At 42.2% G+C, this 15,170-nt stretch overlaps 1 protein-coding gene across 12 annotated transcripts in view; it reads right to left on the reverse strand.

Annotated features, from left to right (window-relative positions):
- The window catches only part of LOC129124075 (BEN domain-containing protein 5), an 883,204-nt gene that overhangs the window by 404,856 nt on the left and 463,178 nt on the right, over window positions 1–15,170 (reverse strand). For 9 of the 12 annotated variants that reach the window (XM_054638799.2, XM_077182497.1, XM_077182502.1 and 6 more), the window contains one exon: window positions 11,576–11,615. In XM_054638799.2, the coding sequence (XP_054494774.2) occupies window positions 11,576–11,615 (40 nt within the window). The remainder of the gene's footprint in view (window positions 1–11,575; window positions 11,616–15,170) is intronic. The other 3 variants (XM_077182498.1, XM_077182503.1, XM_077182494.1) reach the window with 1 other exon arrangement.

Below are 15,170 nucleotides of genomic sequence, written 5' to 3' on the forward strand. Positions count from 1 at the left end.
CATTACATATATTTAATATGGTAAATAAAGCATTCTTTCCCCATAGCTCCAGCAATGCAATCCAGTGCTGTTAAACTCCGTGCTTACATTTGCCTTTACTCAATCCCTTTCTATCCAGAGAGCATTTCCTCTTCCCTCCAAACACAGCTGCTTTAATCCCCAGGCCCAGAATAAGCCACGTTTCAGCCCTGGCAGCAGGAGCAGAGGCCAAGGAGCCAAAGGCAGACCTGCCAAGTCTGGAGGCTGCTGTCACTCCTTCCCTCTGCCCCAGGTCTGCACAGGTGATGTTTCCCTCCAGCCTGCATATTTTGGAAACAGCAGGCAGAGATGGGGTGGTACCGTGTGCTCCACCCTGACTTTTGACATGCACGGAGCCCTGAGGAACCTGATTTAGGGGAGGGGAATCCTCCCTGCACATGGCAGGGGGTGGAACATGATGATTTTTACCATCCCTTCCAGTGCAAGCCATTCTATGATTCTATGATGCATTTCAGGTGGGAAAAACATGAAGGATTGAGCTCTTTTCCAGATGGGGACTGCACCCAGCAAAGGATTTACCTGCTGATGGATCCTTTGGCACCACTGCAATAACCCAGATAATTACAAATTGTTATCTTGAGCCAGAGCCTACAGGTCAAACTGGCCCAGAGGCTTCAAATGGAAGCTCACATCATCTTTGAGTGAGTGAACATTAAAAGAAAGGAAGCAGACTTTATCTTTAAGGCTGTGCTAGGCAAACATCTCTTGCAGAAAGTGAATAATAAATATGCTGTGTGCCATAGTAATGTCCATGGGGGGAGGTAAGGAATTGCTATAAAACATGGTATTCTAACTACTACAGATGTTGCTGCTAGAATTTACAGTTTTCCCTGTGTGCTTATCTCTCCTCACCAGTTTCTGCACACTGAATCACATTCAAACATGGGCCATTTGAAGCCATATTTTTATTATTTTAACCTTTTTTTTTTGTTTTGGTGCTGCTATTAATTTCTTCTGTGCTATTCTGTAATGTTAAATAGATTCAAGAACTGTATTTACAAACCACATGCAATCCTATTTTGGCACATGTAAATTACATGCAAATACATTCTAAATTAGTTTGTTTATCACTCCAGAATTCTAATCCAAAGGTTTTGTTTTTTAGATTTAGTTTTTATTCTGACATGTTTACAAATGAGTTTGACTCTGGAAAATAACTTAATAAACTCAGGGTTAGCTATGCAATTAGAGGAGGCATCGGGGAACCATAAAACCTGGAAAACAATATTTACATCTTTTGTACATCCAAGATTCCACCTTTTTTTTTCCTCCCTTAAATTCATCATTTCAAAATATTGCTGTTATTTTCATATGAGGACAAACAGCAAGAACTCATTTTTATAACCAATGACCCCTCTCTCCAACAAGCAATTCATGGGGTAGCACTGGATAAAATGCATAAAGTAGAAGATTTCATTATAAAAAAAGAGAAAATGAAAAATAACTGAATTAACATTGATCATGACTTTTCAACAGCATTTCTTATTATTACGGCCAGGCAAAGTCTCCTGTGGGCAGTAAAGCTTTCCCGTGTATTATTAGCCCTCTACAGAAAGCTATGAAAAGACACAAATCTGTTTTGTCAAAGGACAGAAGAGCATTTAGTTATAGGAGAAAGTATGGCCATAATCCATTGTGGGGTTGAAGGTGAAGAAAACAGAACTATAACACGAAGCCTTAAGAGAGTAATACCCTGCAGTTAATTCCTCAGCTCCACGGCCAGGCTGCCCAGGCTGCAGGGAGAGCTCACTCCCAGGGCAGCCTGGCATCTCCAGGGTTGGTATTTATGAGCAGCAGCACTGCTGCCTGCCAGCCCTGCCCATGCTGGGTGCTTCCAGAGGCATTTTTGGGATGCCACAAGCGGCCACTCCGTGAGCACCAGCGCCCTGGCAGAGCTGTCCCCCAGAGGTGGGAATGCCTTGCTTGGCTGTGCTGCTGCTGGTGATTCAGCCCAGAGCCCAAATGAGACATTTAGGAAAGTTTCCCAGTCCCAGGAAAGATATTTGAGTGTTTGGATAACAAAACTCCAGCCCATCCCCTGGAGTGAGGGGGCTCAGCTCAGGATCAGCGTGAAGTCACTCTCGATGTTGGGTTTGTCCAACCTCCAGCAAGAATTAGGGGTTTGGTCCAAGTCAGCTGCAATTTAAGTGCTCTGGATCAGATCCCAAAGCAAACGTGCAGCAGGTCTAAGTGAGGGTTCCTTTTGCATCCAGCCACAGGCCCTGCACCCTCACAGTCCCTGGAAGGAAGGTGGGTTCAGCACAGGGCATAGGCAGCAGCACAACAGGAATTTGCATCACTGTGAGGCTCCCTGGAGGATGGGCAGATAAATCAGGGTCTCTACAGATAACACCCACCCACCCACCCACCCACACACCCTCCTTCCTTCCTTCCTTCCTTCCTTCCTTCCATCCATCCCCAGAGGATAAGGACAAGGGATGCAGCTGTGCAACAGGGCAGGTAATAAAATAAAGCATCATGAGGAACACAATCTCCTGCTATCTCCCAGGTATTTGGAAAACAGTTATTTTCATTTGGATTCATATGGCCCAGAAATGTGACTCTGGTTTCTGCTGCCTTGTGGCCCTTCCCCTCCTGTGCCTGGCTCCTCTGGCAGCACTCTCTGTCCTGGCACTCACAGCAGGGTCTTGTGCAACGTCAGGAGCAGAGCCTGGTGTTCAAACAGAGTTTCACCTTCCTTTTACTGCTTCCTAAGGACACTGCAGTGCTGCTACTCTAACAGTCCTCACGTTACCTCATTTATAGCAGCTCAAATGACTCCCTCCAAAACTGCACTGAGCTGTGTGATGAACAAGTCTCTTTTCCACCATGGCTTATGCTGCACTTACAGTCTGAATTCACAGAACCAGCACACCTTCCCCATTCAAATCTCTACTAAAAATTCCTTTGTTACAAGCTCAAAATAATAATAAGGGCTCTGGGTTATCCTTTCTTGTGGATTTCCCTGTGACCTTGGCTGACTGCTTTAACAGAAATGTTCTGCATACATAAAAAAATGAGCCCACTGGCAATCCTTAGAAACAAATGAGCTTAGGAAAAGAGCTTTGTGCAGTTCCTGCTCCCCTCTTCCTCAGTCCCACTCATTGTTGCTGTATAATCACCACTGTTTTTGCCATTTTCTGTTACATCAGAGATTGGAGGGAAGGGGGAGAAAAGAGGCACAGTTCTATGAAAATAACATTTTATTTTTGACATTCTCTTTCCATGTTTCCCATCCGCTGCCCTGATCTTTGTCTGCTTAAGTTGCCAATTATTCAGGAGCAGTTTGGTGTCACTGCATCCAGCAGGATGACACCCCTGTGGACTGGGGTACATGGATGCTGCTAAAATAGAAATGAAGCACAGTTGCTGCATGTGCCTGGCTAGGTTAAAAAAAAAAAAGACACAAGCTAAGATTCAGTCCCAGGTGCAATTCAGCTGCACTGGGATAACAGCACCCTCAAGCCAGTGAGAAAAGGACTTGGGGCTTATCTGTCTCGGGCATAGCACCCAAGGAACAGGGCTTGGAGGCAGCTGTCCTCACACTGGTGAGGCTGCAGCACAGCTCTGCTGTTCAGGGCTCTGCTGGCCCATGCATTTCTGCACTGTGTTCTATTCTCTAGTGTCAATATAATCCTCTGCTGTCTTCTAGATATTTAATACAATGATTTCCACTTAGTCTTGTTCAGGTCACTCAGCGAGGAGAAATGTGCCTAAGTGAAGAGTGACAGGTGACCTTGAGAATTAAAATTTCATTAAAAAGGAAGAATGTTTTCCATCCTTTCCATCTGATACTGAAGAAATAAGGGGTTTATGAGAAAAAAAGTTTCTATTTTAAGTTTTCCCTGAGCTTACACAAGAAGAGGATCACAATACACCTGTGCACAGACTTGCTGATTTTCAGTCCCTCTAAAAGAGTGAGATGCTCATTGTGAAATAAAACAGAAAGTATTATGTGCAAACATTTACAGCATAAAAAGCCTTGTCACCTGGGATACTTGCTGCTCCTGAAAATTCTGATCAAAGATAAGAACCAAGACAACTCACTGTAATCAATTATGCACAGATAGTCCTCAGCCTATGTGCAATTCATAAAAATAACACTAAAAACATAACGTGGATTTATATGCAGAAATGAAATATGGACATGGTCAGAACACTAATCTTCTGATTGCTATCTTAAATTGGCAGTCCTGGCACTTTGAGCAGGTCCCTGGCTAGACACTGTTCCCTTAAAGAGATTTCCAGCAGTCCTTCAGCAGCTCCTGCTCACACCAGAGCCACAGCCCAGGGCTGGAGGTGACAGGAGGCAGCGCCCAGGGAGTCAGTGCTGCAACAGCCTGGACATGGGTTTCATGTCCATGCAGGCAGAGATGATGAGCCCCCACACACATCCCCAAAGCCCTCATGGTGCATGGAAAGCCTTCATTTGACAATCTGACTGAATTTTACAGAGGAACAGTGCCCAGCCCTATCCCATGTGTAGCACAGGGCCCCTCTATGTGCACCCCCTGCACATGGACTGCCCAGAGGCAGTGGTCACCCTCCCATATTGGCCACTAAATCCAAAAGGCAAGTTGAGGATGTATCCAGGTTTCAGGCAGGTATGAACATGCTCTGATTGTTGTCCTCACAAATACCAAATTCACACTTTGAGGTCTTTTCTACATCTTTCCCAGCCACCCTTATAACAGCAAAGTCAAGGAATTCATGTTGCAATATCAATCCTCTCATCAGCTTTACACCCCTCAAAACCAGTGAAATATTTAGATTTCCACGTGAGGATTTGTTCCTGTTTTGCTGTAGCTGACATCCTTTCCTCACAGGTCTTACACATTTTTGCCCAGGTGAGCCCCAAAGAGTACACAGTGACTTAATGAGCAGATCAATTACTGTTCATAAGAAAAGATACTGTCTCTTTAAAGGTTATTTGAAGGTTGATTGCTATCTTATTGCTTATATCCTGCAAATCTATTCAGCCTTATGAATGAATTTGACCTTTTTATACTTACTGGGGGAAAAAAACAGAACAGAAGTTAATTTAGAGCTCTATAATACAACACTTTTTCCCAGAGAAATGAAAGGGCATTCAAATCGATACCTGCACAATAACACTCTGATGAATGTTTGCACCCAATTTTCTCATTTTGCTAACTTGAGATTGGGCATTTTGAATAGTTCTCAAAGAACATATTCTTTATGTGCTGTGAAGTATGTGGTATTGTGTCCAAACAATGCTAGAGGATAATCATTATAGGAGTGTCACTGGGCCTGAAAAGGTCAGTTAGTTAGAAATGTCAGCTTTCAATGCAACTGTGCCGGACCTTCCCATGTAAGGAACCAATTAAAGGGACATGCCAAGGTGCATGGAAACACCATGGTGACCCAGAATAATAATAAGGAATTGTGGTAAAGCTTGATATTTTTCTTCAAAAGTAATGGATTAGCCTTTAGAATATCTTCTCTGCAGTCTTATTTTGACTTCGCAAATATCACTTCTTCTACATGTATCCAAAAAAAAGGTCACTTTTTTAAATGCAAAGGTGGGGATGAAACAGCCTTACTCAAAGTAAACATTCTGCAACCAAATGGGGATAAAGTTCTGGTTTCATTATTGAATCCAAAAAGTGTCATTTCAGTAGAACTCAAAACAGGGATGTTGGACATGGACGTGGGTGATGGTGGGGAACACAGGTGGAAATAGGTGAGGGGCAGGCAGAAAGATCAGGGAGGACTTTTTCTTTTGGGACATGGTGTGAGGGAAGGGAAAAGACACTGCAGTAGGAAGCATCTCTGCAATTATTATTCTGGCAAATGCAGAGGTATAACTGAGAATTAGGAAGGTACTGATCTGCATGAAAGAGTAATTACAAGCAACAATATTATTTCTTCTTATCACAGCAAATGGAAATTCTTACAGCTCTTCAGATGAGAAATTGGATATAGTAAAATTTCCTAATTAGCCCCAGGACAGCTGAAGCCAACCTAATGACACAAAAAAATAAAAAGAGTCCACGTCTTCCTTCTGCTCCCTGTTAGTACAATTATCTTGCTAAAGTTTCATCAAGTCTGGAAAAAACTCCTTCCTGTGGCTTTATGGTTCAGCTAAGACAGACAACACGAGAATTTCACTTTGAGCAGAGATTCTAGCATTTGTATTTTATTTTTATGGTAGGGAAATTCTTGTACTGTGGGTTCAGACAAACCATTGCCTTGCTGAGCAGTGAGATTCTGACTCCCCCAGTTATCTCATATTATTGTGGGCAGAGGGGTGGATTAATACCCAGTGATATGGGAAATAATTCACTGAGCATTAAAAGACTCAATTATTACTGGAATTTTAAGTAATTTCTTTTCTCCACCAGCTTTGCAAGTAAAAGAGCGTGTGAAGCTTCAGTAACAAACATGAGCAGTGGTTAAGTTAGGCTGTATAAAATCTTCAATGCCATCCTTTGACACATACTTAGACCAAAATCAATGTGCTATTAATTAATAAGGACTTGCAAAAAAAAAAAAAAATGTCCCTGAGTTTTAGCAGCAAACAACTTTCTGTCACATTTTATTAGTTGGTATCATTTTTACTAATACCTGTCTTATAGCTTCATGACTTTGAGTTCATATTATTTTCATGCTTCAATTAGAAAGAAGTTGATAGCCAGACTATCCTGGAAGGTAATGGAAAAGTCTTGTAGCAGGGCTTAGTGGTGAAATTTATAGTTAAATGAAACTTTGAAATATACTATAAAACTTCTCCTTCCTTTACGCACTTTTACTTGAGGTCTCATAAACAGTAATATGTAGAAATGCAAAACTTAATCAGCTAAAAAATATAGCAAATCCCACATATCACTTTATGCAATGCCAGGAGAGCAGAAATATATTTTCCTAACCAGAGGAAATTAACTAGGCAACAGTCCTATATCTATAATTTAAAGCAGTAAAATATGTATGGCAGAAGCTAAAGCCACCTTAAAAGAATTCAGGGTAGCAGTATATCACAAATTAATGAAATGGAGACATTTTTAGAGCATGCAGCACTGATGATATTAAAGGGGGGCGAATATTTCACCACATAGATCAGACTGATAAATACTTTTAAAATCAAGCATTTTTCTCTGTTTGAAAGTGTAAGATCTTGAATGTTAGGAGGAAGCACGTAGAAGCCATTAACACGTCTGACCAAATCTCAATAGAGATTAGGATTATTTTCCTTTGTCCTTGTCTGTAAAGCTCTGATGTGGTTTACACATTAGGAAAATCTGAGTAAATCAAAAGCCAGGAATTACAGAGTCAGCACTTACATCTTTTCATCTAAAACAGAGCTGAAAGAAACTTAAAAAAATTACTTTATATTCCATGCTGTAGCCAAGCTGGACACTACAGAATATTCAACTACCCCAGGTTTTTTTAAATGCAATCAATTTACTGCTTCCAAATGTAGTAGGTTCATATACATCTGGGAAACATGCACCTACGGTGCTGATGAATTTCTCCTGACATTGCACTGATTTCAAGAGAATGTTATTTTAAATTGGCAGTAGAGAGACTGGTAGAGAAGGATAAAGCCCTGAGGATGGCTGAATCAAAGAGAATTTCAAAAGAATTTTCCTGATGGTTCTTGGATAATATCACATGTTAGCTATTTTCAAAGCCAATAGTTTCCAACACACTTCCATTTATGGTATCAATAATTAAAAAATACTTCAGTGGGAGAGGAACTTACCTTACTGAGAAGAGAAATTGGAAAGCTGTGTTATTATCATAAACACAGGAGATGCAAAAAGCTGTGTCTCCATGGAAAAGCTATGGAAACAGGGGTATCTTATTTGCAGCTATTGAGTGGTTACCACAAAATGTGATGTGATTGCATGTGCGTGTTCAAAGTGCTACTAGAACATGATCACAGAGAAATGAAGGGCAGATCCTCATCTCCTTTGTGCAACAAGGCCAAATTAAACCACCTCAAGCTTTGGTCCTAAACCTCAAAGACAACTAGAATAGCGTTAAGGAAATGTTTTGGATCCAATTCAGAGGTAAAGCTGGGTTTAAAGAAAATTTAAATCACCAAAACTTAAATCTCATTATGTCCCACTCCCTGCCAGCATGTCCCTGCCAGCTCCTAATGAATTTTTAACATCCTTCCCGCACCCCACTGCGCACACCAGCTCTGACTCGGGCACCCTGAACTGTACAGCTGCACTCTAATTGTACCTCACATGTCAAGGGGCAAGAAGAAAGGAGTGTGGTGAGAGCATTGATAAATTTAACTTAACATTCCTCCAGCTCCTCAGCAGCAAGGCAGAGCAGAGAACTCCCCTCCACATTTTACAGGGGTGTCAGTTACCTCAAAGGAATATATTTGAGCACAAGGGAGCCTGGCTTGCTCCCAGCTTATGCAACACTTGTGTCTGGCTGTTTCTGGGGATCCACAGCAAAGCAAAGACTTCCTCCAGTTTGGGACACAGTGTGGAACTTGCCATACCTGTTTTAATAGGGTGCTGGAAGAGGTGAGCCCTGCATGTTGCATACAAACGGTGTAGTTGGAGCTGCAGCTCCAGCCATCTGTATTCCTGTTTCTTTTATTTTTTTCACTTTTGCCCAGGCTTGTTTCAGTCCAGGGTATAGATTAATGGTCTATACCTGTTCAGTTTAGCATACAGATGTGCTTTTAAGCCCAGAACCTGTTCAGGCAGGTTTCAGGAAGCCAAGCACCCATTGCTTGGGGGTTGGAAGCCACATGGAGCAGGGCAAGAGGCAGCGCTGGGTCACTCTCGGTGTGGGTTCAGCACAGCACGAGCAGGGGTGAGGTTCAAGGAACAAAAAACAGCCACAAATTCTGACCCTTCTGGGGGTGATTTCTGGGGCATCATGCAACAGCCACGGCCATGAGGAGCAGTGTGACTGCCATGAGACAATGTTAAGGTTTCTGTGATTCCACAAACTCTCTTTAAATGTTTTGGTTCCTAAGTCTCAACAACACTTAACTTACATTAATGGCATTATTTTACTTTGCAATTAATCTCATTAACTGGCTGATCAGTTTTTGGAAATTGTTTTAGTAGCACATGGAGAACAGCTGTTGTACTATCTGAGAGGGATCACCATCAATCCTTGACTAAAGGTAGAAAAACTGGTTCAAGAGCTTCACACACACACACACACAAGAAAGAGAGATGATATTCATTGTGACAGAAGTGCAAATCTCAGAGGTCACCTTTTCTTTTGAAGCCCTTTGTCTACTCTTACAATTAAGCAATAGGGTTTTGGTGGCCGACACCCCTTGTGGGACACAGAGGACTTTCACAACTCCAGCTAAAGCTGTGTGACCTCTGCCAAAAGCAAAGGCTGCCTGCCTGCGGCAAGGTGGAGAACAGAAACAAGTCCCAGGGGATTGGCAGGTGCAACTAAACAGCTCAGCCCCTCATTTGAATCAGCAAATTAAGGGTTGACGGTGATTATGGCTGATCTCAGCCATCATAACTGATATCACGACTTTGTAAAAGCAGACTGTCAATGTCAGATCTTAGAACTAGGACTCAAAGAATTAAATATTTTAAAGTATCAGTCTCCAAAGACAGACAAAAGCCCCAAGGCTATGATTTATTTTATTTTTGTATTTGTAGGGTTGAAACTAGACCCTTTAATCCACAGGCTGACATTTTCCAATCCTACTGGGAATTGAGTGCCTAACTTTTTCAACCCCTTTGAAAAATCTCAGCTTTAGGCTCTTTGGTAAGTTTGGCCTGATCCAGCACCAAGCTTCTTTTGAAAATGCCTCTTCTGAAGGAAAAACTACAGGCACTTTATTATGTAATCGTGAACAAATATTATTTTTTCCCCTCTGTATACAGTTATGGTAGATTTCTGGTTAAATATCAAAGGGTAAAACTTGTATTTCAGAAGAGGCACATGTTATAGAAAGCTTTTCCCCTACTTTTAGTGCAGCATGCTTACCTACACAGTTATTGAAGATCCTTCTAATTGCTGTGCTCATTTAGTAGATTGCTTTATTAAACAGAGACCTGATCAGCTATTTACTGATCACATCTACGCACCAACTCAACCCAATCAACCCTTTTACGCTGAATACTGTGTCAGAAATTATGAGAAAAGTATCATAAGTTTGTTTTACAGAAAAGTCTCATATTAAGTCATTCTGGTCCCCAACCCTCTTTTCTCTTATTGAAAAAGTGCCTGTAGAGTTTGGTGCCCTTATCCAAGATCTGAGTGTGTGCTATGATTAGGACCTTCAGACAGCTTTTTTTTTTTTCTTTTTCCTCTAGAAACAGGGAATGCTGAAGATATGGAAAATGAAAAATGTGCCATGTTTGTCCTTGAAGTTACAGTTAGAATAGTGACAATAGCTGTATCACACTGTATTGTTGCTTTTATCAGCAAGTGCCCTGAGCATACATTAACATAATTGCAAACTGCGTGAAAAGTGAACATGCAAAAATGTGATGCAATTGCCAATAGCCTCAAACATCTGTCCCAACAAAGTGTTCCTCCTCCTTATTTTAATTCTTATTATTTTAACAAGGTTAGTGAAGGAGAAAGCATGTCACAGATTATATCTACATTCAGAGTGTCAGAACAATTATTGATGCAAAATTGTTATCCAAGCAAATGTGTGTCACATTTTGTTCACTTCCCATAACACCTGTTCATTCTGCTAGCACATTATTACCAGTTAAGGCCAGAATTCATTAGTCCCAGTCAAAGCCCACCTGAAAGCTTAATTCATACACACATCTGAAAAATGAACAAAGTTAACCAAAATTTAGCACTATTTGAGATGGGCTTCAACTGAAGCTGGTGGGCAGCAAATTTCTGTAGCAGCTAATGGAAAGAAAGTGAGCCAGGCAAACAGGAATAAATTAAAAGCCACCCAGCCTTAAGGGCTGAGATCACAGAAGAGCACAAGTGAACCAACCTGCATTTCCACCACGGTGCTGAGACCTTCAAAACTCACTCTTGCCACAGCCCCACACTTTCCCAATAAGAACAAATTTTGGTTTATCTCCTTGACAGGTAAATGACAAAAGCCATCATGAAGCAGATGGTTTAAAGCATTTTAATTCCACCTAAATATTTCCTGCCCCACTTTGGGGTTCTCAGCCCTGAGCCTGGACCTTGTGTCTCCTTCCACATGTCGAGTGCCATCATCTCCCGACTCCCCAAGCTGCTCCCGTTTGCCATCAAGGAAAGTCAAGCTTGCATTTCTGTGATACTTGAACACACTTTGTGAATTTGAGGGCATCTGCCCTGCAGATATACCACTAACTGTAACCCCAGGAGGCTTAAAGAAATATCAGCACTCCAATTCATAGAGTAAAGGTCTGAAGAGGCAGCTCTGTGAACGGATAACTGCCCGGGGCTTTGCCGAGCACAATATAGCTGTCACTTGTTATTAGGTGAAAGATTTTCTGGGGAACAGTGTTTTTCATTTTGCATGTCAGAGACAGGGGAAAAAACACATTTAGACAACCATCTCTTTAAGAAAAGAGAAGAGAGCGGCGCAGCAGAGCTCACTTACCAGGGCTGGTTATTGTCAGGAGGTCAAGCCGCCGCTTCTGCTGAAAAACAAATTATAAAGGAATTGTTAAAAGGGGACTAATTTTAGAGGGTCATCTTAGACCTGCAAAGTAAGTGTTCTGACATTTACAGCAGGATTAATTACAAGTTACATGGCTCACTGTAACTCCTTTGGAAGGGATCCACATGTACTTTATGAGGGAGAAAAATCCCCTTCCCTAGTCCTTTTAATGTGTATTTATTTGCCCTTATAAAGTGTTACTATTTCTTTTTTGGAACATATACTTGAAATGGATAGCTGGAAGCACAGATGAACCGATATATTTATAAAAGTGATTTCTGATTCCACAGGGAAGAAGACATGGAACCAGGACAAGCAACTCTAAATTCTTTATTCATATCAATCATTGACTCAATGCCTGTATGTGATCAAACACAATTATATTGCCTTGGGGTGAACCTTTCAAAGACATGCAGGAGGATCTAGACAAACTCAGAACTGATAAAAGGAAAGCTTCTGTGCATGCTGACTGCAGTCAGCCCATGGATCTTGTTGCCACCAGATATCTCTCATCCCAAAAGCTTGCCAGACTTGATCATCGCTGGATATGTGTACAGACAGCAAAATACAGGCAGTCATTATGGCAAATAATCAAGTTTACACAGAGGACTGGTTTGTAGAAAGGCTGCAAAACTTCACAGGATGAACAAACCCTTACTATGAGAAAGTTAGGAAAATGTTTGGCCTGGAACAAGCCAAAAATCCCACCAAGGCCTTTGTGATGGTGGGTGCATCTGAGGTTCCCTTTTCCCGTAACACGTAGCCAGCGCTGTTACCTACTCCATGTTCCCAGTCTCAGGTGATTTCTCCACCACTATCTCTCTGTGGCTTGCCACTTAAATCCAGGTGCTCCTGGACCATTATCATCTTTTTCCACTTTTCTGTGGGCTGAGAGCTTTCTGTCACAAGCAGGGCTTTCCCCATCTCGCAGGCAGACTGCTACTGCCCCTTCGTCATAGCGCTTTTCAACTTCCTGTCTTCTTCCTAACTTTGCCCAACATCAGTGTGTCTAGCAGGTATTGAAGATTGTACTGTCCAGTTTAATTTCTCTCTCCTAATTTGCTCAATAATGTCTGTGTTACTTTCATTTATTGTCAGCCCTATTGATCTTCCAATCTAATTCTCATCACTGCACTCACTGTATTCCCTATGTGACAGCTGAAAGTCCTTGAGGAGGAAACATTGACTTGGTATTCCCTACCCTGAGTGCTCTTCCTTGGAAATCATGACTGATGAAAGTCCTTTCCAAACCCATCATTTCCCTGTGGTAAACCTTCACTGGCTGAAGTGCATGGGCAGCATTGGTCATCCACTGAATACACTTGAGCTGTGCTGGGCACAACAGCAAATTTGGCCTGCTGGAAGGCCAAGTGGGGCATCAGGATGGAAAAAAACACATTTTCTGAAACCTTCTTGGCCTTTAGTTCCTTACCTCTGGCACAAAACAAAATATATTTGAGAGAAAATTCCTATCTCTTTTTCCAGAGGTTCTCCTTGTTCTCTTAACTCTGCTAAATCATTCCAAGCATGACCTTAGCTGTGTGCTCGAGTATATTTGCTTTAATCTAAAATACTGGGGCCAAACCTTTTTTCCAGGTGTGCCAGGGCAAAAGGGAGCAGAAAACCCTGCTGCTGCCTTGTGTCACCCGCTCACCCTCCTCCTTTCCTGAGAGCAGCAAAGCAGAGTAAGAAATCCTGTGTGTGAGCACAGGACCCACCTTCCCAAGGGGAGCTGTGAGACAAAACATCTCCTAATGAGCTAAATTTTATATAGATCCTGCACCTTTAATCCTGATTCATATGTACAAAGCTGTGAAATGCCAGAGCTTAGCCCCCACTGGGCCAAAAGCTTTGCTTACATTTCTCAGCACAACTGGAACTCCAAATGCTGTATATCTAACGAGCAGCCAGAGCAGAAAATATATATCTGAAGCCTATACTCCGTGAAAGCCTCTCTACTAGGAAAAAAGGTGGAATATAAATATCCTGCATCAAAGAAAGTTGGAAAATGTAAAGATATGGAACAGAGAGAAAGGCATGCAGCCCAACTGGGCCCCAGTCCTGACTTGAGTCTGTTAAATGGGGTAAAAATAAACATTAAATGAAAAACCAAAATAGCTTAGCTTGATGCATCATGAAAACAAAAGCATATAGGACAGGTGAAACAAATGGGAAATAAAATGAAATTATTACAAGTCAAATGTTCAGTTTGTAACTTTTTTCCAGTTTGACTGCTGCCTTCAAGCTGACCTTGGAAAAAACAAATTAACTCCAGATCCAGGAAATCTTTGTGTATATGTTGAACTTTAAGCTGAAGTTATTTCTCTGACTTCAAGTGGAGCAGCACTGATCTTTTGCATCTAACACCTAACTGCTGCAAGGGATTTGAAATGCCACCAGGTTCTTGGCACTGTCCCCACCCAAGTGCTCCAGGCTGGAGCTCGGTGATTCCTGCCTGCCTGGTGACAGAGGGAGGAAAAAATTCTCAGCTCTGACCTTCACTGGACCTTGAAGAGGTTTCTCTGATTTAGCTCCTCAAGGGAAGTTTGTGTACACTCACCCCAGCCCTGGAGAGAAGCAAACAGCAGAGTGCATTCCAGAATCGTGCATTTAAACATGCAAAGATGCCCTAATTATGGACACAATCACTTTCAGGAAATTCCTGCCTGCTCTCAGATCTCAGGGCTAGCTCTGCCGTTTCCAGGGCTCAGCTGGATGCAGGCAGCCTAGTAACTAGATGGATTTAAAAAAAAAAACAAAAAACCCAGACAGACTCACTTATGAGCAGCTATAAAAACAGCAGTATTTGAATTTAAAGAGAGAGACATTACAAATGTCACACCCATTATTAAAATAATTTCATCAGAAGAATCGTGGCTGTGGGGCTTTATGTATTTGCTTCTTTCTTCAGTGCTGAAAGATGCAAATTGCAGCTGTGGCCCCCCTCCAGCATGATCACCCTCTCCCTGTTTTGACAGATTTCTTGAAAGACTCAGCTCACAAGATGTCTGGCTTTTTTTGTTCTGCCTTTAGGAATTTTCCACTTCTCAAACACCTGCCCCTGCTGAGATGCTTGGGACCATCCCAATCTTCAGGCAACCCACTGTCCCAAGAATTTCTTACAATCTGAGCACTGAAATGTGATGAGTGTTGTCCCTGGTTGGGAAGGTGGTGACAGCTTCCCATGTCTCTAAGGCTGGATTTCACCCACGTTGACAAAAGGGCATTCCACAAGAGACACAAAAATGATCCCCACAGCATCAGCCATAATTTATAAGAGGCAAACAGAAATATTCCCTGCATCATCCCAGTATCGCTGCTGCTGCTGCTGTAATCCTGTCCTGCCCTTAAGGGGCAGCATCCTCTTTCCACTCTGCTGAATGTTTGAGCTCCCAAGGGCAGGAAGAGGCCACTGGTGATTCATCCTCATCCCACCTGGAGCAGTTTCCATCGCTGGCACTACCCAGAGGCACAGTCCCTCCAGTGTACCAGGGCTCGGAGCTAACCTGCAGCAGATCGTGCTCACTTCCACAAA

This window comes from Agelaius phoeniceus, chromosome 8 (assembly GCF_051311805.1).
Source record: "Agelaius phoeniceus isolate bAgePho1 chromosome 8, bAgePho1.hap1, whole genome shotgun sequence".
In the NCBI taxonomy this organism is placed as follows: Eukaryota; Metazoa; Chordata; class Aves; order Passeriformes; family Icteridae; genus Agelaius; species Agelaius phoeniceus.